Source organism: Bactrocera oleae, chromosome 2 (assembly GCF_042242935.1).
Source record: "Bactrocera oleae isolate idBacOlea1 chromosome 2, idBacOlea1, whole genome shotgun sequence".
Taxonomy (NCBI): domain Eukaryota; kingdom Metazoa; phylum Arthropoda; class Insecta; order Diptera; family Tephritidae; genus Bactrocera; species Bactrocera oleae.
In genome coordinates, this window is record NC_091536.1 from 74,718,567 (window position 1) to 74,745,690 (window position 27,124).

The window sequence follows — 27,124 nt, forward strand, 5'->3', positions numbered from 1 at the left end:
TGTATAGCAATCAGGGTTGCAAGTAATGCATAAAAAAATTTGGATTACTATTTGAATTAAATTTTGTTTTTAATCCCGTATTTAGGATTACAAGATAAAAAACAATTTAACCCCACATACCGGATTAACAAATAAAACGCACATTTTTAATCCCAAAAACCGGATGAAAAATTAATTTTTAAATTTAAATTTTAATCTCAAGCATTAATTAAGAATTAAAAAAAAACTGTTTTAAATATATTGGATTAAAATATAAAAATTTAATTTTTAATTCAAAATTTTTGAATAAAAAGTTCGCAGTGCTAATGGCTACAATATATTTTTTTGGTTTTGGATTTGAAATAATTTTATACAGAAAAATCTTCGTCATTGCTTCTCTTTTTAGGAGGTCCTCCTGCAGATCGGCTACGGAATTAAGGTGATCTAAAAGTTTTCAAAATGGATCATCGATATTAGGGTGCATTAAATTATGCAAATGCAAACCTAAGTGCCTCAAAGCTGATTAAATGATATAAAAAATATAATAATATACAAAAAGTCATTATTGACTTTTTAAAGCAAACTAGTAGCCAACTAGTCGTCATGCAGTCTCTTCGCTACTGTATTAACTCGTTCTCATGCCACATGCTCAAGTACTTACAGAACATTTCGTATAAAAAGTTGGCAATACTACAACTAAGCTCGTGCATTAGAGTTGTGTGATAGCTATTTTTTCGGAAGCGTTTAAATAATGCATAGCTTGGCTCAACAATCACTTGTACGTTACAAGCGCGCACACACAACTTTGCAATGAGGCAAATTTCGCATTTAAATCGCTCTGTTATGTGTGCCGAAAAATGAAAGGATAATGTGCATACTAAATCGCAGGCACACACACATATACAGTTATTAAATTTTCCCCAGTTACTTGTGTGTAGGTGGCTATGAATATTTTTGCATATGTTGTTGCTGTATTTGTGTGTGCATCCAAACGAGCGTCAAAAATCCACTTCCACACGCTGATCTGCATATCAGTTTGCCAAGTTGTAATTCAGCATAAAAATCGCTTTCATTTACTTTTTCCCCACCACTTGCCAATGCAGCGCAACGTTTTATCTTTACTCATACACAACACACACACACACACGCACACGTGCATATGAGTTTTCATAGCAATTTTCTTTTGTGTGGCGCTTGTCTCCGCTGAATATACTTTCATTCATATTTTGCATTTTAATTTGCGCCATTATTGTGCGCTTAAAAATATTATACATGTGTGTATGTGTGGCTGCTTGCAATGTAGCGCTGGCTTACAGGTAAAGTCGTTCGTCATTGCGCTGGTGTGTGTGTGTCAGTGAGTGAATTTTTGCCATTAGCATTTTTATTCTAAAAATTATGTTGTTCACAAAATTTGGCGGAAAAACAATGTAAGTAGCAATCCCAACAACTTATTTAAGTATTTTTCAGACGATCTGTCAGTAAATATTTTATAATTGGTAACTATTTCATATTATACATATATTTTCACATATTTTATTTATAACATTATTATATTCTTATTTAAATATTTTGCTTTTTATGTCACTAAATTCCTGGAGGTTTCCTTTGACCCTCAACTCGTTGCACTCTATTCTAACAGACAAGAATAATGTAAATGGCAATTAAAGTTAAGAAATACAGTATTTATTATAGTATTATCTCTGGTTACTGATGAAATCGTTTTATCATACTAATTAATTCTGAGTAATAAGCGGTGCAACTCGTTAGTTTTTTCAAAATTATTAAGTAAGCAATATCATTAGCACTGTTTGATGTAAAATATATTCATTTGGACATGGCAGTCTAATAAATATAGTTGTTATGCAAATGCATTCAAATCTGTTGCTTTACTGAATTACTTTTACACATTTTTCTCGGAAAAGTGATCTGTATAATTTTAAACTGGCTTAGATAAATGAATCGGCGATTGAATGCTTCGAAACAAGTAGATGAAGGCAATTTATTAGAAATTAATGCAAATAATTATGAACTATTGAACCGTCAAAATTTGTTAAAAGTGTAAGAATATTTTTAGAATTGTTCTTCTTTCTCTGCTATAAATTTTTCAGAAAGTTTTCGGAATGTTATTAAAAGCTTGAATTTTAGGGTGAGAAAAAAATACCTCGGAATATTTTCGTATTGATCACTGAAGACAAAATGCACTGTGCAATTTAACTCTATATGAAAGCGTGTGCAGTTTTCAATATTTTAGCTGAAAACAAAAATAAATTTCTTTCTGTTTCTTGTTTATTTGTTAACATGTAAATTATTTAGAATAAAAAAATTGTACATTGCCTCAAAAATTAAATATTTTTAAATTCAATTTTTTTGTAATATTTGGACAAAATTACTTTTTCAAATTTTTTTTAAATAAATAATAAAAAGTAATTTTTTTGTAGTATTTCGAAAAAATACTTTACTTTTTTTAATATTTTGAAATAACAAAAAATCTTCCCTTAATAATAATAAACATTTTATGAATTTAGAAAAATTAACTAAAATTTTAGGAGCTTTTTTAGTATTTAAATATTGTTATATTTAAATTTTTTTCATTCTATTACTTTTTTAAATTAATTTTTGAATAATTTTTTGAGCAATTTTTAAGTCAGTATATTTATTAGTATTTTAAGTCAAGTTATTGTCGAAAATGATTTTTAGCAATGCTTTAGCTATTTTTGTATTAAAACTTTACATAAGTGGAAGCAGTCAAATATAGTTTGGAAACCGCAAATCTATTCGTTATATGAATGTTTGAATTAATATCACCCATATCATTCGCATTAAGTTCAAATTTCGGAAAAAGTGAAAAAATAACCAATTGCCTCAACGCAAACTAACAAACTTGTTTCTTTTATTAAGCAAAGCTCTCAAATGTATGCTAAGGTTTTTATCATATGCTAATAAAACTTGAGATTACAACAAATAAAAAAAAAATTGTAATCATTTAGTCCAAAAATATTAAATCAACCAAATTGATTTTACATCTTAAACAATATTCTGACCAAGCAAAAAAAAACATGCTTGAAATCCAAATAATATCCAATATCTTCCTTTACTTGTGTTTTAGTTTACTTAGTGCTCTTTTAGGATACCGTTAGCAACATTGTTTCATTTTTAGTTATCGAGTAGTTTTACTCACACAAGAGTGTCTAAGTTTTATTATTTTGCAGCTTAAACCCAAAGCTGTAGTAAGCTTATAATCTTTTAAGCTCAACAATTGATGAACTAATAACTGTTAAGCTGTTTAACAATGGAATCTAAAGTTTTACTTCGCACCATTTGGCTTAAAGTTTCTAAAGGAACCAAAGTTTTTACATAAATATTTATATACGAATTATGAAAAAGATAACAACAGCTGGCTTAGAAAGCAAGCGCAAGCGGGTGGTTGGCAGTTGGCAGTTGGCAGCTGTTCGGGAGGAAACGTGTGATAAAAACACAAGGTTAGGTGGAAAACTTAAAGCCATTTACCGTCGCAAAATGAAAGTAAATGAAAATTAATATTTCGGCTAGAGTTGAGGTTGTTCGATACTTGAGCAAGTATATGTTTGTATATACATATGTATATAAATTCATACACAAATCAAAGTAGTAATCTGCCGCAGTTTGCGGTGTTGGTGCACGAAAGTGCCAATGTAGTCGCTTTCAGGTACTTCCAGTTGCCGGTGAAGTAAAAGAGTTGGTTGCATATATTTAAGTATGGTATTTAAAGAAATTGTTTTGCGGTCTGTGATTACTTAAGGAAATCGTACTTGTCAGCTATAACTTTTAGAGAATTGAAACTCGATTTACAGTAAAGAGAGTGATTTGCAGATAAATTCGTTCATATTTGTCTGTGTATTGCAGTTCATAACTAGTTTATGGTTCCTTACTATTAGTAAATGTTATAGGAGATAATGATGAGATTTCATGAAATTAATAAATTAATGATGAATTATGTCAATGTGTGTGGGTCGCAGAGCGTAACAAATCTGAAATATTTTATATACTGAAATATTTGGAATAGAAAAATTTTTATTCAACTTTTTTAAAATAATTGAAATATTAAAAATAAAATTTAAAATAATATAGATATAAGTATTAGATATGCATTATACTTATATCTATATTATTTTAAATGTAGGAATCAAAACGAATGTATGTATATATTGTATTGTACATATTATATATTTATATGTACTTATATTATGTATTTATAATCTTATTTACTTGTTATTAGCACTATTTACGTAATTTTGTTTTTGCAATTATAATAAAATTAAAAAAAAAATTATAAAATAATAAATATTAATTATTTAAATAATTACCTTCAATCAGGAAAAAATATGTTATTATAATTTCTTTTGTTTTTATTTGTGGAAAAGTTAAAAAATAAATTTTAATATTACAAAAAATTTAACTAAAAAAATGCATATCATTTAAAAAAAGAAAAAATAAGTTACAGGATATAAAATTTTCATGGGCTAAAACATTAATGTTGAATTATGACACCCTGCATTGTCAACTCTCAATTAGTTTCTAAAGTAAAATATTTCAAATAAAAAATATGAAAACTAAACCTTTGTATACTTTCAGATAGCTAGTATAAAGAGCTGCTATACAAAATCAAGACAAAAATATTTTTATATCGTTTTATACTTGCCCCTGTGCAGGGTATTATAAGACCGGATTTGTCTGGATTTTATTTTTAAATTCTTAAAGCTATCTAATAATGATCACCCTGTGATTATTCAAACTTCCCCCACCTTTATTTGGTATGAAAAGTATTATTGATTGAAAAAAAAAAACAGCATACTCTCAAGTAATCATTTTCCAAGAATTACAAAAACGCATTAAAAAGTACTTCAATTAAATTTTTACAAGCGCAACTCCCCTAGAAGATACGGGAAAAAAATATCAATTGTTATCGTTATCAGCGGCTGACAAGGTAAGCGTTGGAATACACATACATTAAAACTTATGCGTATTTTTATCACACATGTATAGATGAAAGTGAGAGAGAGAAAGCCGGTGTGTGTGTATGTTTATGAGGCTCGCAGATGTGCGTGATACAAATATATATGTATTATCAAAATTAATACATACATACATGACAGTCGTAAACTTTTATTTACGCATATTGTCTGACATTTTTAGTGTTTTATTTTTGCTTGTTATTAAATAATATGTATACATATATACATTAGAGTGGGTAAAAAAAAAACGATTGTTTGTTTTTCGCTTCGTACTCAGAAAATTTTTAGACACCTTTAAGAAACGCTCTCTAAGTACTTATGAAATCTGATTTTCAACGGGGAGGTTCTCCGCCCTACTTAAAAACAAATTTGCTTTAATATCTTTTAAACAGTTAGGTTTACGAAAAAACCGTTAGAGACCATTTTGTAGAGCACTAAACTTGCTATAAAATCTATGAAATTAGATATTTTTCAAGTGGTTGAAAGCGAGATATGTATCTGAAAATAAGAAAAAAAAAAATAGGAAACCGTTAGGCGGAGGACCCTCACGTTACATTAATAAGCTCATACTTGGAGAGCCTGCCTTAGAGGTGTCCATCAATCAATTTTTCAGAATACGAAGCGAAAAAAACATTCGTTTTTTCACCCACCATAATATACATATATTTGTAAGTATATGGAGAGATATATCACTGTGTAATTTGACACGTGCGTATTTGATAACAAAACTCACGTAATATTGACAAAATATATATTAGTGAGTGCATATATAAATGTATTTACGTATATAGTTTATATGTATATATGTTTGATACACGTATATTTGTAGATATATCCCTTAAGTTGTGCAAATATAATATATGTATATAAAAATATATATACATACAAATTTTAAAATAAAAATTTATACATATTATATATATATATGAATAACAATTTCGAAAATTAAAAATCATTTTCACCAGCTTTACTCTTAGGTGTCTTGTTTTGCTATACATTTGTTTTGTTACTGCGCATTAAAGTTGTTGTTTTTTTACTTAGAAAAATAATTAATTGCAAAAACAAAAGTACGTAAATAGTGCTAATAACAAGTAAATAAGATTATAAATATATAATATAAGTACATATAAATATATAATATGCGCAATACAATATATACATACATTCGTTTTGATTCATACATATAGATATGTATTATACTTATATCTATATTAATCCTCGCAAAATGCGCATTTTGGTAATTACATATTTATTTATATATCAAACTTGATTAAGAGAGAACTGTGTAAGCGAGAAAACTTTATAAGTGAGAGTAACTCTCAGGTCCCGAACTTTGACCTCTCAAAAACCTTCATGAGTGAGAAACAAAAACCTCCATAACTGACAGTAGTTTTTCCCACTCTCACCTCTATAACTGAGAGTCTCTTTTATATTTACCTCGATAAGCGACAACTTTGTTGACTCATTCTTTTTTTTCAGGAAACAGAAACCAAGTATGTTGTTTTCATGTAATTCAAAGAAATAATATTTAACTGTACTAACTTACTTGTCATGCTCAGTGCAGTTCATACATATCATTTGCATCGAACAATAAAGCTCTTACAACAACTTATAATGTCTAAACGAAAAATCAACGTGTTGTCGTTTTAGTGAGAAACTTCTATAAGCGAGAAAAAAATCATGGTCCCTTGAACTCTCTCACCAGGTTTAACTGTATTTATTTAGTTAATTATCTCCGAGCCGCAATATTGATTATATATATATATGTGTGTGTGTGTGTGAATGTAAGTGAAAACATATACAAATATGTTATTTTTGCTAGTGAATTAAAAAAATAAATAGCTTATCATATCTGCTTGAGTTGCCATAATTAATATTACAACTCTAACCTTACTTAGCAAACACCGTCGCCATACCTCACTGTTGCCGTATGTTTTTAGCCCCTCACCTGGCGAAATATTGCCATGGAAATTTTATTATTTCGTATAACAATGTAGAAGCTTTAATATCGGCATGCTAGGTGAAATAGCGTAGTTAAGCAGCACATTATTGGCCGCTTGGGCGTCACGTTCATATGTAAAATATTGTGTATGGTGGATATGACTCACTCAAAAGTCCATACCACTCAGGGGAATTATTACAGGACGAGCGGATAGCTGTAGAAAAATTGTGAAAATACTGGGAAGCGCATAAAAAATAACTAATTCTGCTGTCAATCCTTTCAAGAGTAACTTCAGCGGAAAAGTTGGGATTATATGTAGGCAGAGATATATTTATATATGTGCTTAGGTGTGTAAATAGTAAATGTCTAAAAGAAAAAAAACTTCCAGTTTCGTTGTGTTAATATTCTCTTGCCTACAAATGTAACACCAGTCGTCTTTTTATAATTATATAATCAATAAAGGTTTATTGTTCTGAAAAACTATAGACTACTATATATGTACATATATTTGTGTATGTGTGTATATTTGTATATGTTGGATATATTTTCCATGATCAATTACGAAATGTCTGTCAGTGTTGATATCGATAGATAATTAAATATTTTTTTTTACAGATAGTGTGAAAAATAACTAAATACTAATATAAATATACATATGTACAAGTATATTAGTATTTGCCCGTAATGCCATTGGAAAGTGAATTTTTAATAACTTTCGTTTGGTGTTAATAACTTAATGACGAATGATGGTAATTAAGGGTGCGCAACAGAGCGAATCGAGTAATATATGATAGACACAATCATTTATAAGCGGAGCTGGAGCGCCATTTAAAAGCGATCAGGGCAACTTAGAGCTATTGACAGGCTTATAATTGAGCTTATGGTATAGAAGCAATTGTTACACTTGAACGCCTTTATTAGGTAATTAATATAATATTTTAAATTTTAATATGGAAACCTTAGTTAAAGGATTCTTTTATTACATACAAATTATGGTACAGAATAACAAGGCGTGGCCTACATTTAGGCTAAATTGCATTTATCATATTCAAATATATTTTCAAATAATTTTTAATAAAATCATTGTAAAATACATGAAATATCAAATGTAATCCTAAAAGTATGCTATGTATAATTGAAGTAAATTCTTTTTAAGAAAACTGATGCAGCCAGTTCAACTCTAATTAAACAATTTCAAAGTAAGAATATTGTAATATAACTCAAATAAGTGTTTGGTGAGCCTGTGACTGAAAATGTCTCGAATTTGATGTTTAACCGTAAAAGTATGTTACTCGAAATTGATATTTAAGTGTTGAGATAAGAATAGTCAGACATGCCATGTTCTATTAAAACATTTTTGCTACAATTTTTAATAAAAAATAAATAATAAATCATCTTTACATACTTTTAGGCCGACATTTATAAAATCCAGTAATTTAATATTCTTCTTGCTATGATTGACCACTATTGACTATTATGCCCATGGCAAGCAGACGAAAAACTGAAAATTTGTGGAGCTATTTAGCCAGAAAACATGAATATGAAAGAATTATTTCTAGAGGAAAATAAATTTTTAAGAGTAAATATTACTAAAACTCAAAAGCTATTTTTTAAAACAAATTTTCTTTCAAATGATAAGCATTGTTTATTTTTGCATTAGCTTAATTCAAAGATAATTATATGCAACTTTAAGCTACATTGGTAAATTTTTAAGTACAACTAATTTTATTTAATTTTATTGTTTTTGGAATGAAGGTATAATTTTAACTTAAATTAACTAAAAAAATTCTACGAAAAACAACTTAATTGTACAGTTTTAAATATATTATCCTTGATAATTTTTTTTAAAAGAATTTTATTCATAATTTTTTTTTTAATCTACGCATTTTGATATCTATTCTAGTCTAGCAAATCTGCATAATTATGCTTGTAGGCTTTGTGAGCACCCATGGTATTTACATAATATTATACATGATAGTAATTGATGACATAAATTAATTATAAATTCTACGCCTGAGCGACGATAATATAACTTTATGCTCTAATAAGCGTATTGTGACCCTTGATTATCAAAATATGGCTAGAGAGGCAGACACAATAAATAAAAAAAATAAAACAAAGAAAAACAAAACAAAAAAATAAATAAAACACAAGAACAAAACTAACAAAAAATATATGTATTGTAAATAAAAGAATGCATGTATAAATAAAGAATTGGGCAACAAATATGTAAATTTATGAGTACATGCGCACTCAGGCGGGCAACGACACACTTACGTGAACCAATTTCCGCGCTTCTTTTTCTTTTTATGTTGCGTAGCTTCTAAAACAGACGCACGTTTCTCCGTCATTTTGCAGCAGCAGCAAGTAAATTACGAAGAACTGAATGAGTGTCTTACGTTGACTGCAGTTGCGATGCTCAAAAAACAGCAATTAATATATGAATATGCGTGTAAGTACATATGGGTGCAAAAGTACTAGGTCTTCAGATTGTAAATATACTTTGAGGTCTGATAAGTATTATTAGTATATTTTGTAATTTGAATTTAGCTGCATATTTTTAGCACGCACTGTATAAACTATTTATAGCAATTTTTTTCTTTTTAATTTATTTACATTTTTTAATATATATATTGTTTTTTAATTTTTCACTTCACTTACGAAGTTTTTATGCACTTTAGCTTGCATAACACTTTTTCAAACGATATTTTTTCCTAAATATACATACATATATGTATATATTAATTTTGGGTTTATATTGCACTTGCAATCAAAATTTAGAGCAATTTTCTTCGGAAATGTTGTGTATTTTTACAGTGAAACATTGCGTCATTCGCACAACGTTGCACGCCCAGCAAACACTAACAATAACAGTGGGTAGTGAAAAACCCAGGCAACTCGCAGCGCTCGCATAAACAATAAATAAACAGCAAAGTTTACACGACGCGTTCGCAATTCTAAATGCTGGCTGACATTCGGTGAGCGAAAGCGAAAAGTCACATTTAATAGTTTCATTGCATGTGCACTCCGCACTGCTGCGGTCCGGCGACCGGTCACAGGCGGCAGCGAGTTTTTACATATACACAACACACATACACGTATTCGTTAGTCAAGTCGCCAGACGAAAATTCCACAAAGAAAAAAAAACAAGAAGAAGATATAAACAAACGACGCAAAAACGGCAGCGCACGCAATAAACCGACAACAAATACAACAAAAAGTCAATATAACAATAATAAACTGAAAAGTCGCATATGAAAAAAGAAATGTGCGTCCACCCTTTTCACAACAACAATTTTGACTTTCGACGCCAAGTTGGGGGACGTGGGTGGCTTCGAGCGGGGGTCCTATAATTTGCGCCGTATATTTGTTGGTATAGCTAATGGAAAGTGTGCCATTTATTACTAAAATCAACACAACACTGACTAGCACTCTCCTACTCGCGTACTTGAGTGTCACTACAAACGTCACTCAGACAGTTAGGCGGACAGTCAACAAAGTGTCAAGTGGCGCACACGAATTAAGCGTAGAAGTTTTGATAGTGCACACGGCGCAAATTTCAATTGTTAACTAAATAAGCACGATAAAGATTTGAGAGACGATCACCAGCGGCTGGCTGTCTCGTTGGCTGACTATCAGCGGACCAGAAAATAGCTGAAGAAAAGAGCGGTCCGACTGGGTGCTTGTGAGAAAAGTGCGCTACTCACAATGCTGCTCATGTTGAAGCATTAAGAAATAAATACAAAGAAATGTAAATATGAATATAGATCTAGAGGAAGTAGGTGTGGGGAGTGCTATGACTGAAGTTAACTAATTGAAGACGATAGAATAACCATAAAACTATTCAATTACTTTAGCACAAAGGTGCTAGAAATATTTATCACTGAGTGTGCAAGTGGAAAACGCTCTTATTCTCACATTGACGTACCATATATAATATTTACCCACTCTCATTAATCGTTGGTGCTCTTTATTTCTGCTTGGCAGCGTGAAAATCTGCTTTGCTTGTTGGGTCGCTACGTGTAAGAGTGTTCTCGTTTGTTTGTATACTATATGTAAGTTAATATGAATGACGTCAGTAGAATGTGAGGTGAACTGTTGGCGCTCGGGCGGTTCGTAAGATCAGCTGTTTAAAGCGATGTGGAGGTAATCAGCAAACAATGCTGCCGACTTGTTTTTGTTTTTTCTTATTTTTTGTAGACGTGAAGCGCTTAACAATTGTAATTGTGAAGAATGAAATTTAATAAGTAAATGTCCTATTTTGAGAAATAATGGTTAAGAAAACAATGAAAACTAAAATAATCATAAAAAAATAAGGAAATACTGATATAAAAACGTAATGGGGACGAGTAAATAATATAATTTAATTAGAATTGATAATAAATGACAGTAAAAAAGGTTAAAGTGAAAAAGAAAAAACGTTAATACAAAAGATCTGAACTTGATTTTGGTCCGCCGGTTTGTATGGCAGCTACTTATATGCCACAGTGATCCGATCTGAACAATTTCTTCGGCGTTTGCTGAGTTGTCTTAGGCAATAACCCATGACAAATTTCTTAAAGATACTTCGTCAAATGAAAAGGTTTTCCATACAAAAACTTAATTCCGATTGTTCAGTTTGTATGACAGCTATATGCTATAGTGTTTCAATCTGCACAATCTGTACGGAGATTACACCATTGTTTTAGGCAATAATCCATGTAAAATTTTTCTTATGTGCACTTGATTCCGATCGAGAAAGGGATGTGTGCAAAAGTGTGCAAGTTGATATCTCAAAAACTAATGCACTGGTGCGCGTATATACACAGACAGTAGGACATAGCTAAATCGACTCAGTTCGTCATGTTGATAAGTTGTGTATATATTTTATAAGGTGTCCGACGTTTTTTCTGGGTATTAAAAACCTCGTCGCAAACCCTGTGCAGGGTTTAATCAAAAATGGCAAATATTATAAATAAAACGTTTCTAATAATAAAGGAGACTTTTGTGACTTTAACTCTAAAGCTTGCCAAATGTTTGAATGGATAAATGGTTGTTGTTCAGTTAAAGAACATAGTGACTAATTTTGCCACATGCCAATGTAAACGATATCAATCAACACGAAAATACTTGAGCTTTGAGTGAAAACTACAACAACCAGTTACTGATTGGAATAACCATTCATTAAGTAGGGAGAATTTGGTGTTCTAAGCAGATAAGGGGTACGCCTGGTAAGAAATACATTTTTTTCATATTTAGATGGTTACACATTTAAAAACAATATATTGCATTTTAAATCGATATTTCAAATATTTTTTGAGTTAAAGGCTTCTAAAGTAAAGTAATGTTTCTTTAATAATATTTTTTTTTTATATAAGTATGACGTTTGACGAAAAGATGTGTCGCGAAATATTGGTATATGTATGAATACTAATTGCCTGATACCAAATTACGTAACTTTTAAACGCATAAGGTTCTATGTACACCTTCAACTAACTTTCATTCATCAAAATTTAGAAAATGTAAGTCACACCTAGTTTTCCAGCAAAATGTCTTAAATTTATTTGCTAATTCAATTTGAGAGCTTAAGCACAGTGAAAAGTTATTCTCTTTTGAGTTGCGTATTATGTTATCATTTTCTTGTTGCTTTGACATTCTTTCAAAACATATTCTACTCTATTTGCTTCATTTACAGACTTCTTCTTCTTAACTGAAGCTGTCAATGTCAATCAGTGTAAAGTCTTTTGCTTGTAAATTTAAACCAAACAGAAATTTTGCAGATATTCGTATTTTCACACAGTTCTTTAACTTTTCTTCAACCTTTTTTTCACATACTACACACATACACTTATGAATATATGCGTTTATGTGTGTGAGTGCACATGTGGGCTACTTTGGGTTTACAACTTTCGCAACTTTTTTGGCGCGCTTATCTCAAAGTTGGAATACCAAAAATACCTAAAAAAAAAGAAAAAAAAAAAAGATTGGAAACTTCTTTGTGAAGCCATTGATAAAAGTTGGGACTGTGGAAAAAATGTAATATTTACCACCTGAAATGGAAATGAAAAAGTTGGCAGCAGCCATTTTTGTGCAATGACGTGAAGAAAATAAAGTTGATTGGTTTTTTTGTTTTGAGGTAAAGAATTTTGAATGTAAGCTTGATGAAGTGGTTACCGTTACATGGATATGGAAACGTAAATATGTATGAATATTTTTTTCAAAAGTTGGTGGAATATTGGTGTAGTAATAGAAGTTGACAGTATTTTATAAATGTAAGTAGAATATTTTGAAATTGAAGAAAAAAAAATTAAAGAATACAGACCACGCCTTCTTTATATCGGCAATGAATAACTGTGACAATTACGTGTCGAAATTTAGAGTGAGAGATCGTGAACTAGCAAGACGTTTGACTGAACTCACTGAAGCTGTCGGAGAACAAGTTATCAAAGAAGCGTCTAATTACAAAAAGAGATGACATTTACTGTCTACCCAAAGTATACTCCAGCATTATTCGGATCTTTGACGATCTAAAAGGAAATATTTGTACTTATTAAAACTATACCAAAAATGTGCAATATTATTCTATATAAAATAATTAATACAGGAGCAGTAATGTTGATTAGATATTACGTTTTTTCGATTGTAAAACAAGGTGAGTTTGAAAAACCTCCCACATAGGGAGGTATATTAGGTCAAGTAAAAAGTTCGATTTTTATCTAAGAGATGGCGTTATTGTCCATAGCACTAGTGTTACGTGTCGCATCATGTCATACTATACGGCGCTGAAACCGCGTTTATTCGCGCTAAAAGTTTGTCTTTGACAGTTTTCCGATTGATTGACTCAGTACATTGTGAGCGTAATATAGATATTAAGAAGAAATCGTAAAAATTCATCGACCATAGCTCTAGAGCCATTGTTTTGTTAGTATATAGCTAGCAAGAACAGTCATCTTAGTCTCACTATCAGTAGAATGATAACGGGTCGGAGTTCACATTTTTTTCGTGAGTTTCACTTCTGCATAGTTGGGCTTCACGTGAGCTTGGCCAGCGCTGGGCTACTTTTGACATAGTTCATGTGGATCGCAAGACGTCTAGTGGGCTCTTTGCTCTCAGCAAGTTCAGGCTATGCTTAAATGTAAGGGTTCTAACTGATCACTTGACTTATCGGTGTTCATGCGGTAAAGCATGAATCTTACCAGATGCCAGTTATAAAAGCTGTTTGGAATAACATGACGTAGAAACATCTCAACACCTCCATATTTCCGTTTTCATTGTGCCGCCTTTGCGACATCAATGCTTAAACAATCGTAATCGATGTTTGGACTCGGCGATTACCATTATTTGATCGATTTTTTCGATAATTAGTCTTCCAGAGTGTGGTGCATCTTTGACATCGAATTTACCGGAATGGAAGCAACGAAACCAAAATTGCGCGTGATTGGCTGTTACAGTATCAGGACTATAAACGCTATTCACATTTTCAGCCGCCTGGATTGCGTTTTCGCCCTTATCGAGGAATAACTGTATAACTATAGCTATTTTCCCTTTGCTAGTGTTTATCTTTGATGCGCCCAAACAAAACTGAATCAAATCAATCACAAAACTGTTAGATAAGCTAAATTCGATCGGACTTATACAAATCGAGATACAGATAAATAACGCCATCTATTGGAAAAATAATGGATTTCATTTTGCTACACCCAATTATTAGTAATGCTAATTAAAATTATAATAACAAGCATATATGTATATATTTGTTTATTCTTTCACTGCAGTTGTATAACAATTCCCCCTTCAATTCACTAATTGGACTACCCGCATAACAGAGGGTACATATTTCCCATTTACTATCTACAGTAGTGGCTTTCATTAAAACTGAAGTGTATTTTATCAACATAAATGTAAGTGCGCCATTGGCTTGTCTCGAAGAAGCCTTTAATTTAAATTCCCGCTTTTTCAAAGCTTTCTGCAATATTTTCCAACCTCTCTGCTGACCAGCCACTTGTTTTTGTTTAACCTTTCGCCAGAGCAGCTGTCTATTTACAGTACACTTCTAAGGCGGGCTTAATTTTCTTATTATATCCTTCTGACAAACGCACTTATGTACTATATATCTGTATGTATATAAGTTATATGTTAAGTATATAAGTTATATAAGCAATAAAATATACTCGTGTATGTTTGTAATTGTAAAGTATTTAATCAGTAGGAGTAATGCAATTAGTTGATGATTTTGCGTTTTCTTTGCCACATTCACCAATTTACACAGCAATCGACGAGCTGAAGTATTGAAACTTTGTCCAAATGCGCTTCTTTGAACTGAAGGGTTAAATGAAATATTTTTTTATTATTCAATTTTCATGCTGTTGCTTTTCTTGATTTAATATTTTTTTTTACAAATATTTTACGAAAATGCAACTTAGTCACTATGAAACGCCACGATGGAGTGCAATAAAAATATTGAAACTATAATAAACAACTAAGTTTTTGAGAAAGTTGCCATAAATACAAAGAGCACTTGAATTGTTGAAGTGAGTGCGCTTGGGACTGGTTTTGCTTGAACGCTTTTGCTTTGTCGGCGAAAATGCTGTGTACAAAGGATGTCTACTATACGGCTACCTTTAGGGGAGAATAATTAATTTTGTAAAATACAAGTATTTAAAAAGAATTAATAATAAAAATATTGGATCTTATATAGCAAAAATATTTGTAAATATTTATGTTTTTGGTTGGTGTTGTCGAAAGAGTATAGTTATACGAGTATCAACTTGTGAAATTTTATTTTTCGCATATTTGGAAAGTTTATATAGAGGAAAATATTCAATTTTAAGTTTAACTGGTAAATTTTTCTCAACGATTCTGAAAACAGCATTTCGAGCGTATAAAATTTTGGGAACAATTGGTCACTAAGTCAAAAATATCTTACAAACACGCTCATATCTCCGAAACTATATGCCGGATCAGCTTCATACTTGCATTGAACATCTCTAAATATCTTCTTAGATATATATTTTTCAGGATTTTTAATAATTTCGATTTTTCAAGTCACTCTGATAAATATATGTATATAATACAATAATAAATATGTTCCCAAAATCGACTTTTTTTTTGGAAGCTATCATTTTGTCAAATGTCAAAATTTTGACTAGTCCTACGCTCATCTTCCGCACCGCCCGGCCTTTTTATTGAGGTACTCCTCTAGATTGGCTACGGATTCAAGGGGATCCTAAATTTTTCAAAATTAATTTTATAGTAAAGTTTAGTACATTAAATTTAGTAAATGCACATTAAAACAAAAAAAAAAAAAAAAAATTGACAAAATAAAAAATTTTTTTTTTTTCAGATTTGCAAGTGGATATAAACCCTTAAATAAATTTTATTTTAATATTATGCGTATAAACTCAGTTGATAATATATCGTAGTATCAGTATTTATGCATTCGCATTTAGTTAAACCAAAACGTTGCCTGCTTTTCGGCGCTTTTAGAGATATGTAGAATAATCAAGCGAAAATTGGACTGAATTGTAAATCAGAGAGAAACTTTTTTTTTAAATTGCAAATAATTTTTATAAAAAAAAATATATATATAAAAAATTTTATATAGTATACATCTATCAACATTATGAGCCAAAATAGTAACGAATTTATAAACTGTATTGTCTTTTTAAAGTGCTGTATACTATAGTATAGGCAGTAAATTGTTCTCAATGTCATAAAAACTGTGTTGCAATATCTTTATCTTTTTAGCATTTTAATTTCAAGTGTCACACACTTTAAGTGCTATTAGACACCCCTTTTGTCGCCCCTTATATGAAATTTAAATATTTCCAAGCCTTAAGCAATATAAGCGAAATATTACACTTTAGAAGGAGAATAAGAAGATTCGTTTTTGAAGTTCACATTAAACGAACGGCTGTGAACTAGTCAAAAGAAACTGTGCGTGAATTTGAAGTGACAACTAACTTAGGTCGCATATATATACGACTAACTATATGTACATATATTTTTATATAATAAATGTGTATATATAATATATGAAATTATCTTTTTGTAAGAATCTTTGGATTTTCAAAACTAGTAAAATTTTATTGAAGACATTTTCAACTAATGAATATTTGTAAAATACCAGAGAATTACTTATTATAAAGTGTTTGTTGTTTTATTTATGAACTTATTCGGTGTGTCACCGCAATTCAATGGAAATTAGCATTATTAATTAGCATTTAGTTTTTAAGGCGGAATAAATATTTAAACTTTCTGACACTCAGCGAAGTAAAATGAAATATTATATTAAACCCTTTAAAATTTCAATATGGCATTTCTATTACTTTGACATTTGTAGCGATATTCTGCTAATGAGAATGATAATTGACATTTAATCAGCAAAAATTCAGCACTTTATTTAGCCATCATTCTCAGGAGCTGAATTAGCGCGGAAAGTCAAAACGTCTATCTACATTATTTAATTACTAATTACTTCTAGTGAATAATTTTAGCAAAAATGTATATGCAGGAGCACCACTTACCTCCACAAAAAGAATGCCATTACGATGAGCACAATGCCGAAGCAGCTAAATATGATTCCAACGAGCACAGCAAGATTATAGTCATTATGGGATTGACGTAGAAGTGATTGAATCTTTTCACAGTTGGGATGCAAAGATATCTGAAAAATATAATATAAATATATATAATTTGAATTCTTTAAAATCTAAAAATTTTAAATTCATACAATTTTGTAATTATTTCATATATTTTTAAATATATACTATTACTAATATTAATCAAATTTTAGAAGTTTAATTTATTTAAAATGTATTTAGTTACTATGCCACTTTAATTAAATCCCTTTTTTGAGTAACTTTTTCTGTTCGGTAAGTCACTATCGATTCACGTCTCTTCTTCTCATGTTATGCTGGGACACAGAACAGAAATTTTATTCAAAGCAATAACCTATATATATACCTATGTAATGAAGAGAATATATAGCTCTCAAGTAAATTGATCAGCAGTTACATCGGTATATGTACAACCAGTTTTTAAAATATATTTATTTGAATTGACACATTGTGTGAAGATGATCAATGGGTGCATGTAGTACGAAGTAGTCAAATCGAGGAAAATCAACCCGTCTAGGATCAGATATTACCGAGGAATAGAGAAACCGTCAGAATAATATATCGATAATATGCAACCTCAAAACGGAAATATTTTTCGATATGGATCTAAAAAGATAATATAAATCCTTACAAATAACAATACTGATAATATGGAGTGAAATTCTAAATATGACATCTAGTTATCTTTGATTTAATACTTATATAATTTCGCCCTCTCTGCTTTTGTTATTCTCATGAATACAAGTATTTGCTTAAAGCAATACAAGGTTAATCGCAAATGTCAACACAACTGTCACGTAACTGCCACAAATTTGAATGTGCAAGCAACCAAAACCAAAGCCGAGTGCGCTCTTTAGAGTACGAAATTATTGTTGAAAATGCGAAAGAATAAATTAAATGCGCGCGAGAGCAGGCGACGAGTAAGCTAACTTTTGTTTTTGCTGGCGTCAATGGCGGTTGCTAAGTGAAACGGAAACACAACACGGCAGCGGAAGGCTACCATGACCGGAAGTGGCAGAGATTTATGCGCAAGAAGGTTACCAACAAAAAGCCATAAAAAAAATTAAATAAATAGTAATGCGCGTGTGATGCGAAGGAAGAACCCAGCTTGCTATTAGCGACGAAGCAGGAGCGCATCTGCTTGTATATAAACATCATTAGGGCATATTATATGGCTTTTTAGCAGAGCATGTTGTCCGTTAGATGTATGAGTCATACGTAAGAAAAAATATTACTACAAACATTAGACGGTGGACGCAACCGACCAGCAACGAGCGATCATCCCGGCAGTCGAGAAGCGCTAACGGCTTCAGAAGCTGCGGCTGAAACTATGGCAACTCCTACGCAAGCGCTAAAGCGGTTGTGGGCGGTGATTTGATGGTTGAGCCGTTGCTTAGCGTCAAAAAAGAAAGCAAATGGATATGGAAGCAGCGCGTAGGAAATGACGTGCCACACAAACGGGCAATAAAACAGGCACATGCTAAAAGGCGCAAAACAATAACTACAAGCGCAACGCATTCCGGCCATACCTTACGGCAACTAAACTATATAAATTTGTACAAGTGGCAGCAGCAGCCGGTCGCGTCAAGTATGCTGAAGGATTATGAGGAACTTTTGTTTGCACAAAAAATTAAAATAACAACTACACAAAATACAACAACAAGATAAAGCATGAAACAACTGTTTTACATATTTTAAAGGCGGAGTGGAAGCCCAATTGCGGCACTGCTAACAGGATATTAAAGCTGTGGTAGCGGTTATAAAAATTGCTCGGTTCATGAGCATAACGGTAAGTGTGTGCGTGTGTGTGTGGAGTGCAACATCGTTACGGTAACCGCTACGTGGGTTAAAATAAAACAAATATGAAAAATGTGGAAAATTACGCTTCAAAATATATTGCATGTTCATAAGTTGTCAGCGGCAGAGATGCGGTGCAGAGTGGTGACGTAAGACAACTACGAAGAACTGAAAAAAAATTGAAACATGAATATGAAAATTTGTCTGAGCGTGGATTTAAGTTTTTGTTTGCAGTTATTTTATACATATAACTATATACGTGTACGCACATTAGGATGGTGTTTGAATATCTCTAACAAATCCGCTTTCTATCCCACCCTTATAATCGGTAATATCGAATTTGAATATCTCACATACATAAGGTAATACTGAATCAACAAAAATCAAGCTCGGGTTACATTAATGCTCTTTGATTGATTTTTTTTTGTAATTATAAAAATTAATACTTTTTGAGTTTTGGTACCTTTCGATCTTTAATAAATCGATCTTTAAAAAATTTCGTTATAAAAATTTTGTTTTTCGAATCAAAAAAATATTTCAAAAATAGTTTCAAATATATAATAAAAGGAAACCAAAATCCTCATGTTCAAAAGAAGGAATTCGGGTTAAAAATTCAGTGTACATATTGGTATACCCTGAACAGCGTATATTAAGTTCGCTGATTCGATTTAGCCTTGTCCATCTGTCCGTTATTCTGTATATACATACGCGAGCTATTCCCTTTGTTTTTGAGATGTCGCTTTGAAACGTGCTTTTCCCACTAAGAAGCTGCTTGGAAAATCAAATTCTTATATGGAAACTTTTTATTTGTGAAGTGTATTGTAGCTTCGTTGCAAGCAAAGTTAACGTTGTTACTTGCTATACCATTATTTAATAACCATCCTAATGCCTTAGTTCGCATAGGAGCTAAATTGCATCGCACTAAGTGCCTGTCAGCATTTCTGTTGAAAGTTAATATGACCAACAACAGGTAAATTTGTTTATTTGTTATTGTGATCAGCAAAACCAACAAATATTTGTATTTCACAATTACACTTAACATTTTTCAGCACATCCTGCACTATAAGTTTGACAGTAAAATGAATTGATCGGTCGTGGCATAAACATTTTTTTCTGACATGGCACTGGTCCGTAGAGAGCTTTTTTCATCGCCAGCAACTGTTAGTAATTTTTTAAAATTTATTTTATATTAATTTTCTAAAGTTTTCTATTCATTTGGTAATTTGAGTATAATAAGTAGTTATTATACTTATATTATATAAGGACTCTACTTTCAGCTTACTTCCGCGAAATTTTCCTGATTTCATGAATAATTTAGTGAAAAACTTATTGTTGATGGCTCTTTTAGTGTTGGTTGCTTGATTGCACGCTTTATTAGCGCCAACCAACGCAAAAGCGACAACTTAAGCGACTGCCATCGCCGCTATTTCCCGAGAAAAAAAGCGTTTAAGTATGTGAAATAGTTTGATGATTGATGTGATGTGTTGTGTTGACATGTAGTGGAGCTAACGGCAGTTTATTGCTATTTCAAAATTTCCTACTTTTCTACCTGAATAAATACGCGCATTATGGTGCAGAGGTAGCTTGGTGGAAATTTGTTCATACATACATATATACAAGCGCTTCTATATAGGAAATGCTCTATAACACGAGCAATAATATATAAATAATTTATGCATTTCCTAGTGTAAGCGCTTTTTAAGCTTTGTATTATTGCTACTATTTTACTTAAACTGTTTATTTATTTACATCCATTTAATATCCTCTAATAATATCTAAAAGCTGCTGATTAAACATTTATTAATATTATTAAATGGCTTATTTATGCTTAAGTGGTTAAGGCAATGAAGTAAAATTCTTAAGATATTGATATAAATTTCTCTAATATTTTTTCTCTCATTTAACAAAAACAATATAAAAAGTAAATACGCCGCAAGCACGCATTTCTTTGAATCGGTTTTTTTTTAGAACGCAAGCATATACATTATTTTTAATAATTTATGAAATAAAATTTGTTTAAAAAAAAATTGACGAAAAAGCGCAATTTGCTAGTAAATATAACCCTTTAATAGTAACTCTAGAGCATTAGAATTATTCTTAGGAAAAGAATTTGTTTAAGGTGGGTTACTAGCAATAAATGCTACCATTGAAATATCGCTTTGTTATTGCTGAAAATAATTTTACAGACGGACATACTCACTTCAAAATTAAATGTTGTGTAAGATTTACGAAATTTAGGTGCTTAAATGCAATATAGCACTCATATCTAAAAGTGTGATTACCTCATCTTCACACAGTGATTTTAAAGCCCAGTTACAAAATGCCAAAATTTCAAGAAAAAATCAAATTTATATTCTAAGAATATAAAAAATAAAATATAAAAAACGAAAATCATAGATTTCACGATCGCAGAGCCATCTATTTTCTGACCACTTGATTAACGAATAAATTTGAGTGTTAAGTTCTTATATAGTGAACGATTATCCGTTTGTCTAAATTGTATAAAATAATAGCAAACAATATTTACGAATAATTTATATTCCTACATATATTTCAACATTTCGAGTCAAAATCTTGTAACTATACCGTACTTGTCACTGAATATTTGGCTTTGTGCGAAATTGAAATATTTATCGAAAGCTTACGCTCGCTGACCCAAATATGTTGACAGGTTTCGTGAGTGTGCAATAACAAATTCTTTTTTTTATCATATGAAATTCAGATATTTTGCACCATTCACCTACCATTTCGTAGCAAACATTTTTTTCTACATAATCCAAGGAAAGCACAAAAATTATAACGTTTACAAAAAAAGCCAAACGAAGTTTAGTTAACGTGACATTTTATCCATATTTTTGCCAACTTTATGCCGGTTGAATTGCAATTTTACACTTTCATCCTTTATTTGGCCCTTTCTTGCACAATCTTCCTCCACTTTTTTCTTGCAGCTCCAGAACTTTTGCAACTTTTTCATATCCACACACTGTTAGCGGAGCTTTTCGATGAAATTTATTTTAGACAAGCAGCTGATATCTCAGAGAGATAGCAATATGTCGAAACGTGTGAGTAAAAAAACAAACAAAAAAAATTATGTGAAAGATACAGTCCTAGTGTGGCAAATGGAAATATCTATGATGTGATTTTTTTTATAATTTTGGTTTGTTTTTAGTTGTTGTTTTTGTAAGTTATAAGGTAAGTTCGTATAAGTTAAGTTTCAGCATTTCGGTGTGCCTGACAATGTGAACTCTTCTAAGTGGCATAACAAACGTGTAAACATAGCTACGGCTGTATATTATAATTATTCATACGATTTTTTTTCGGATATTTTTCCCTCAGTACTCACCTTTCTCGGTTCGGAATATTTGCCTAGTACGATTTTCTTTGGATTTATTATGCTTAGCGTTGCAGCTGCAACTCTGACTTCATATTCCGTGTGTGTTGTTATATTTTGTAGTATCATCTGCAAAGTAAATCCAAAAAGAAAGAAGAAGAAGCATCAGTAAATCAGAAAATATGAGTTGAACTCTGCGGAAGATATGAATGCGTGTGTGTGTGTGCATAGAACTACTGCAATTTGAGTCGGTGGCTCAGGGAAGAGTTACAAGTAAAGTATCGTTTTTGCCTATGTATTTGTATGTGTATGTGTATGTATTTGAATATACGAAACTTGTAAATATGTAAAGTATTACTTATTTTTTGGCATATTCGTTGCTTTTGCTGAAACCGCAGTCAGGAAGATAGTCGTCAACATTGGTGAGAGGAAAAAGTTATTTATTTTTTTATTTTAACTTTATTTTAGTTTGGCGTTTGTCGGAAAAATAAATAAATGTGATATACATACAAAATTGTGTGACTAAAGCAGTTATTTGGTTTCTACGCCGAAAAATATGCAATAATCTTCACATATACATGTCTGTGGTTTAAAATTTAATTTAATCGCAAAAGATTTCTAGCATTTAAGTGAGTATATATTATATGTATATGTATATATATTTCTAAATGTATATGCCCTCTTTTATATTTCGAGTTGTATTGAAACAATTTTTGGTAACTTGTATTAGGTCTGAGGCTCAAGCCTCGGCTGAATTAATATTATATTTATAGAAACAAGATTTGTTCATATTAAATTAAGGTGAAAAGCTTAGCCTAAAGCAATATTGCATTGAGTCCTTTACACACCGACATAGAGAGATATACTCACTTATTTACGATAGTAAAAATAAAATTTGAGTTTACGAAAGCTTCTATTCAGCCATATGCCATATTTTCTTCAAACACAAATATGTTGTATGATTTTTGTGGCTACTGTGAAATTGTTTATTTAATTTTGAAGTCTTAAAATATTTTATAGGACTATATTTCTTTATGTTTATGTTTGCGCTATTGAGTTTTTGGTGCAATAGCAAGCTATAAATTACTAGCAAACATATATCTACTTTAAGTATATATAGACATAGTAATGGTATTACATTTCATTTTCTCTGATTTCTGTAACGGAAAAAAAAGATACATATGTAATTGAAATTTTCGTTTATTGCTGCAAATTGCACCAATAATGCACTTATGACAGCCTTGGAACGGAACAATTCATTCAGCACCATTTGGCAATAACTATGGCATGAACAAATAATTTTGAGAATTGCAATTTTAACGGATACTTTTTTATGAAATAAATTTATTATAATATATCTCAAAAGTCATATTTTTAAAAATCGTGCATGTGATCGTCACTACAGCTATTTATTGAACAGTATTGTACCAAACTGTAGAATACAATAGTCAATGTACAGAGTCCACCACATTTTATGTTGGTAAGCAAGCACAAACTCTTGCAGAGGATATAAAATATAGAAATCTAGGTGGCCAGTTAATGTCGCCACTTTTGGTTAAGATTATAGTGAGTGTATTTTTTTATCTACAAGCCAATTTAATTGTCGATCAAAAAACAACTCCTAATAATGGTTTTGGCGTTTCATGGATCTCGAACAGTGTGATCGTTCCAAACATTTGGCATTTTAGCAGATTAATTCGTTCTTAATTCAAGATATTTATGCTCCATAAACTCCAAAAAAAAAGCTTGGTTTTTTGCTTTTGTTTACCGTTGAGAACACAAGAAATCACATAAAATCTTAATTATTTAAGTATGCTGATCTCGATAACACAATTTTACAAAAATTTGAAATGAGTTCACCGATATTTATATATGAAAAGTTTACGGGTGTTTTCTACACGATTCATGTTTACGTATTGTACAGCGTTTAGGTCTCAACAACTCAATTAGTTAGTAAACGTCAAAATCATACTATCGGCATATTAGATGACGCCCGTTTTAGTAAAAAAAACTTTGAAAGAATTTAGCAACGTTTTTGAAGTAAGTTCTCATTCCAGTCTTTTGGGAACTCCGATGGAAACGTGAAATATCAGAATAAGGTTTAAAATAACATAGAGACTTTAAATATCAAATATTAAATAGTGGGTGTGGTACTGCCTATTTCATGAATATTCGGGAACCATGCGTCAATTTGGCCAAAAATATGTTGTTCATGTGGATTGCACTTAGCATAAAAACATTTAAGTTTTTTTAATTCGCTATAGATATTTAAGATCCTTAAACTCAAAAAAAAAAAATAACTTGGTTTTTTACTTTTGTTTTCTTTTAGGATTATAAAAAATTATATAAGTGCTTAATTATTTAAGTATGTTGACCTCGATAACAGTTTTACAAAAATACCAAAATAATCTTCACTTTCAGGAAAATAATTAAAATGTCGACAAAATTTTAAAAATAAGTTAAAATACGTGGCAACCCTGTAAAAATTCACTAATGAACAAAATGAAATTTTTTTCAACAAAAATGTTTTAATTTCAAACTCATTTCCAACCTTACAAGAGCCTCCTTCCCTCCATATCTTTTTAAGATTCCTTTCAATTAACTCCGTACCTTGCGATTTTCCACCGCCCTGCTTAAGATATATTTCTTCCAGCACATAATGCATTTAATTCACCGCATTTAACTCAACACCATTGACTTACCGCAGTTTCCAGCTCCTTTGCCGACGCATTGATGCGTATGTCCCGATGGTTGTCTTGGCCCACCACACGTGTTTTAATTATATAAAAATCGATGGTGTTGTAAAATTCGTGCGGTCGCCGCCAGCGTATAGCGATGGCGTCCTGCGAGTGACACGTCAGGTTAACCACATACGGTGGACTCGGGCCGGCGACATCGGTGCGCTGTACAATTTGGTCGGAGGGGTTGCCTTCGTTTTTCATGGTGAACGCCTGGACAATGACACGGTAATCGGTGAATGGCTCTGCAACGAAACGGCGCGGAAGGTGAAAAGAAGTGCGTTAAAAAATTACAATTACAAGGGGAATATGTAAATGGTTGAAAATCCATTATTATTAAATTGATATTAAAATATTTTTCATATTTTCATTGCAGACAATGAAGTAACAAGCGTATAGCTTGCGTATTTGCTGTGTACATTTTTACTTGTTTGTATGTATGTGTGTGTGTGGTTGTGATTTTATGCCGGTAAAGGAAAAAAAGATAATAGTGAAATATGATAAAGTGTTCAGGAGGTATTTGTTTTTTCATGTGTTTTAAAGCAATGAAATATTTAAGTTATTTAAAGATAAACAATTAAAATTTTTCAAAAAAATTTCATTCTTTTGATTAAATCTTTTTAAAGAAATAAGTTTTTACTTTGCAATAACTGTTCTGTCATTTCACCAATATTGCTCAGCTGGGAGGAAAAGCAAGGATTATCAGTCTCTTTTAGTTCAATTGGGGAACATAATTCCAAATTATATAATATATTTACTAAGTTCGATAAATGAGCGGAGGAACAACAATTTTTTCTAAGAGAGAAGATGGCTACTAAAACCTAGTGATCCGAAGTGCTCAGTACTACTTTGCAGATCCTCAATCAGAAGTTTGGCAAACATCATGGAGATCATTGAACAAAAATTGTATACATATACATACACCGGAACCGATTTCGATTCCGAAATCTCCTTTTATTTAATGTATATATAAAACATTTCGTTCTTATTGTTCATTCGATTTATTATTTCATTTAATAAAGAATGTTTAATTTATACTATCCGATCTTTCAATCTGTCAATTAGTGTCAAGCAGCTGTTATGATGCGAAAGGTTTGTCTGACGACCAGGGTAGCAATTAATGCATTAAAAAATAATTTAATTAACAAATACGGGATTAAAAAAAAAATTGAACCCCGCATACCGGATTAAAAAATAAAAAAATAAAAAAAACACTAAAACCGTATTAAAAATAATTTTTATTTTTATTTTTAAATAAATAATTAAAATAATTTTTATTTTTATTTTTAATCCCTACTACCGAATTGGCAAAAATAAAATAAAAAATTTGAATCTTAAGCATAATAACTAAGAATTAAAAAAAGTTTTGCTTCAGAATTAACATTTTTTCGTGTTCATTCAAATCAAAAAGTAATATTTTTATTTTCCATTTTTAATTCCAACATCGGAAATAAAAAATGAAAATTTAATTTTTGATCCCAAATTTTTAATTAAAAAATTCGCAACCCTACGACGTGGAAAGTGTCCATCAAATTTTGTATATTAATGAAATCATGGCTACAAGAACAATGAAAATAATGCAGAAGCGTCTTGGCGAGTCTATTCTAACACGGACACAAGTATTTGAGTGGCACAAAGCATTCAGTGAAGGTCGTGAAGTCATCGGAAACTTCTCTCATCTGAGTTGTCCATTCACCCCTATCAATGATGACAACATCAAAAAAGTTAAAGAATTAGTGCAGGAAAAC

At 31.0% G+C, this 27,124-nt stretch overlaps 1 protein-coding gene across 9 annotated transcripts in view; it reads right to left on the reverse strand.

Moving 5' to 3' along the window:
- Ptp99A (Protein tyrosine phosphatase 99A) overlaps positions 1-27,124 on the reverse strand; it is a 404,350-nt gene that overhangs the window by 12,185 nt on the left and 365,041 nt on the right. For all 9 annotated transcript variants that reach the window (XM_070105688.1, XM_070105687.1, XM_070105686.1 and 6 more), the window contains 3 exons: positions 25,341-25,621; positions 22,651-22,767; positions 17,418-17,557 (listed from right to left, as the gene is read on the reverse strand). In XM_070105688.1, the coding sequence (XP_069961789.1) occupies positions 17,418-17,557; positions 22,651-22,767; positions 25,341-25,621 (538 nt within the window). The remainder of the gene's footprint in view (positions 1-17,417; positions 17,558-22,650; positions 22,768-25,340; positions 25,622-27,124) is intronic.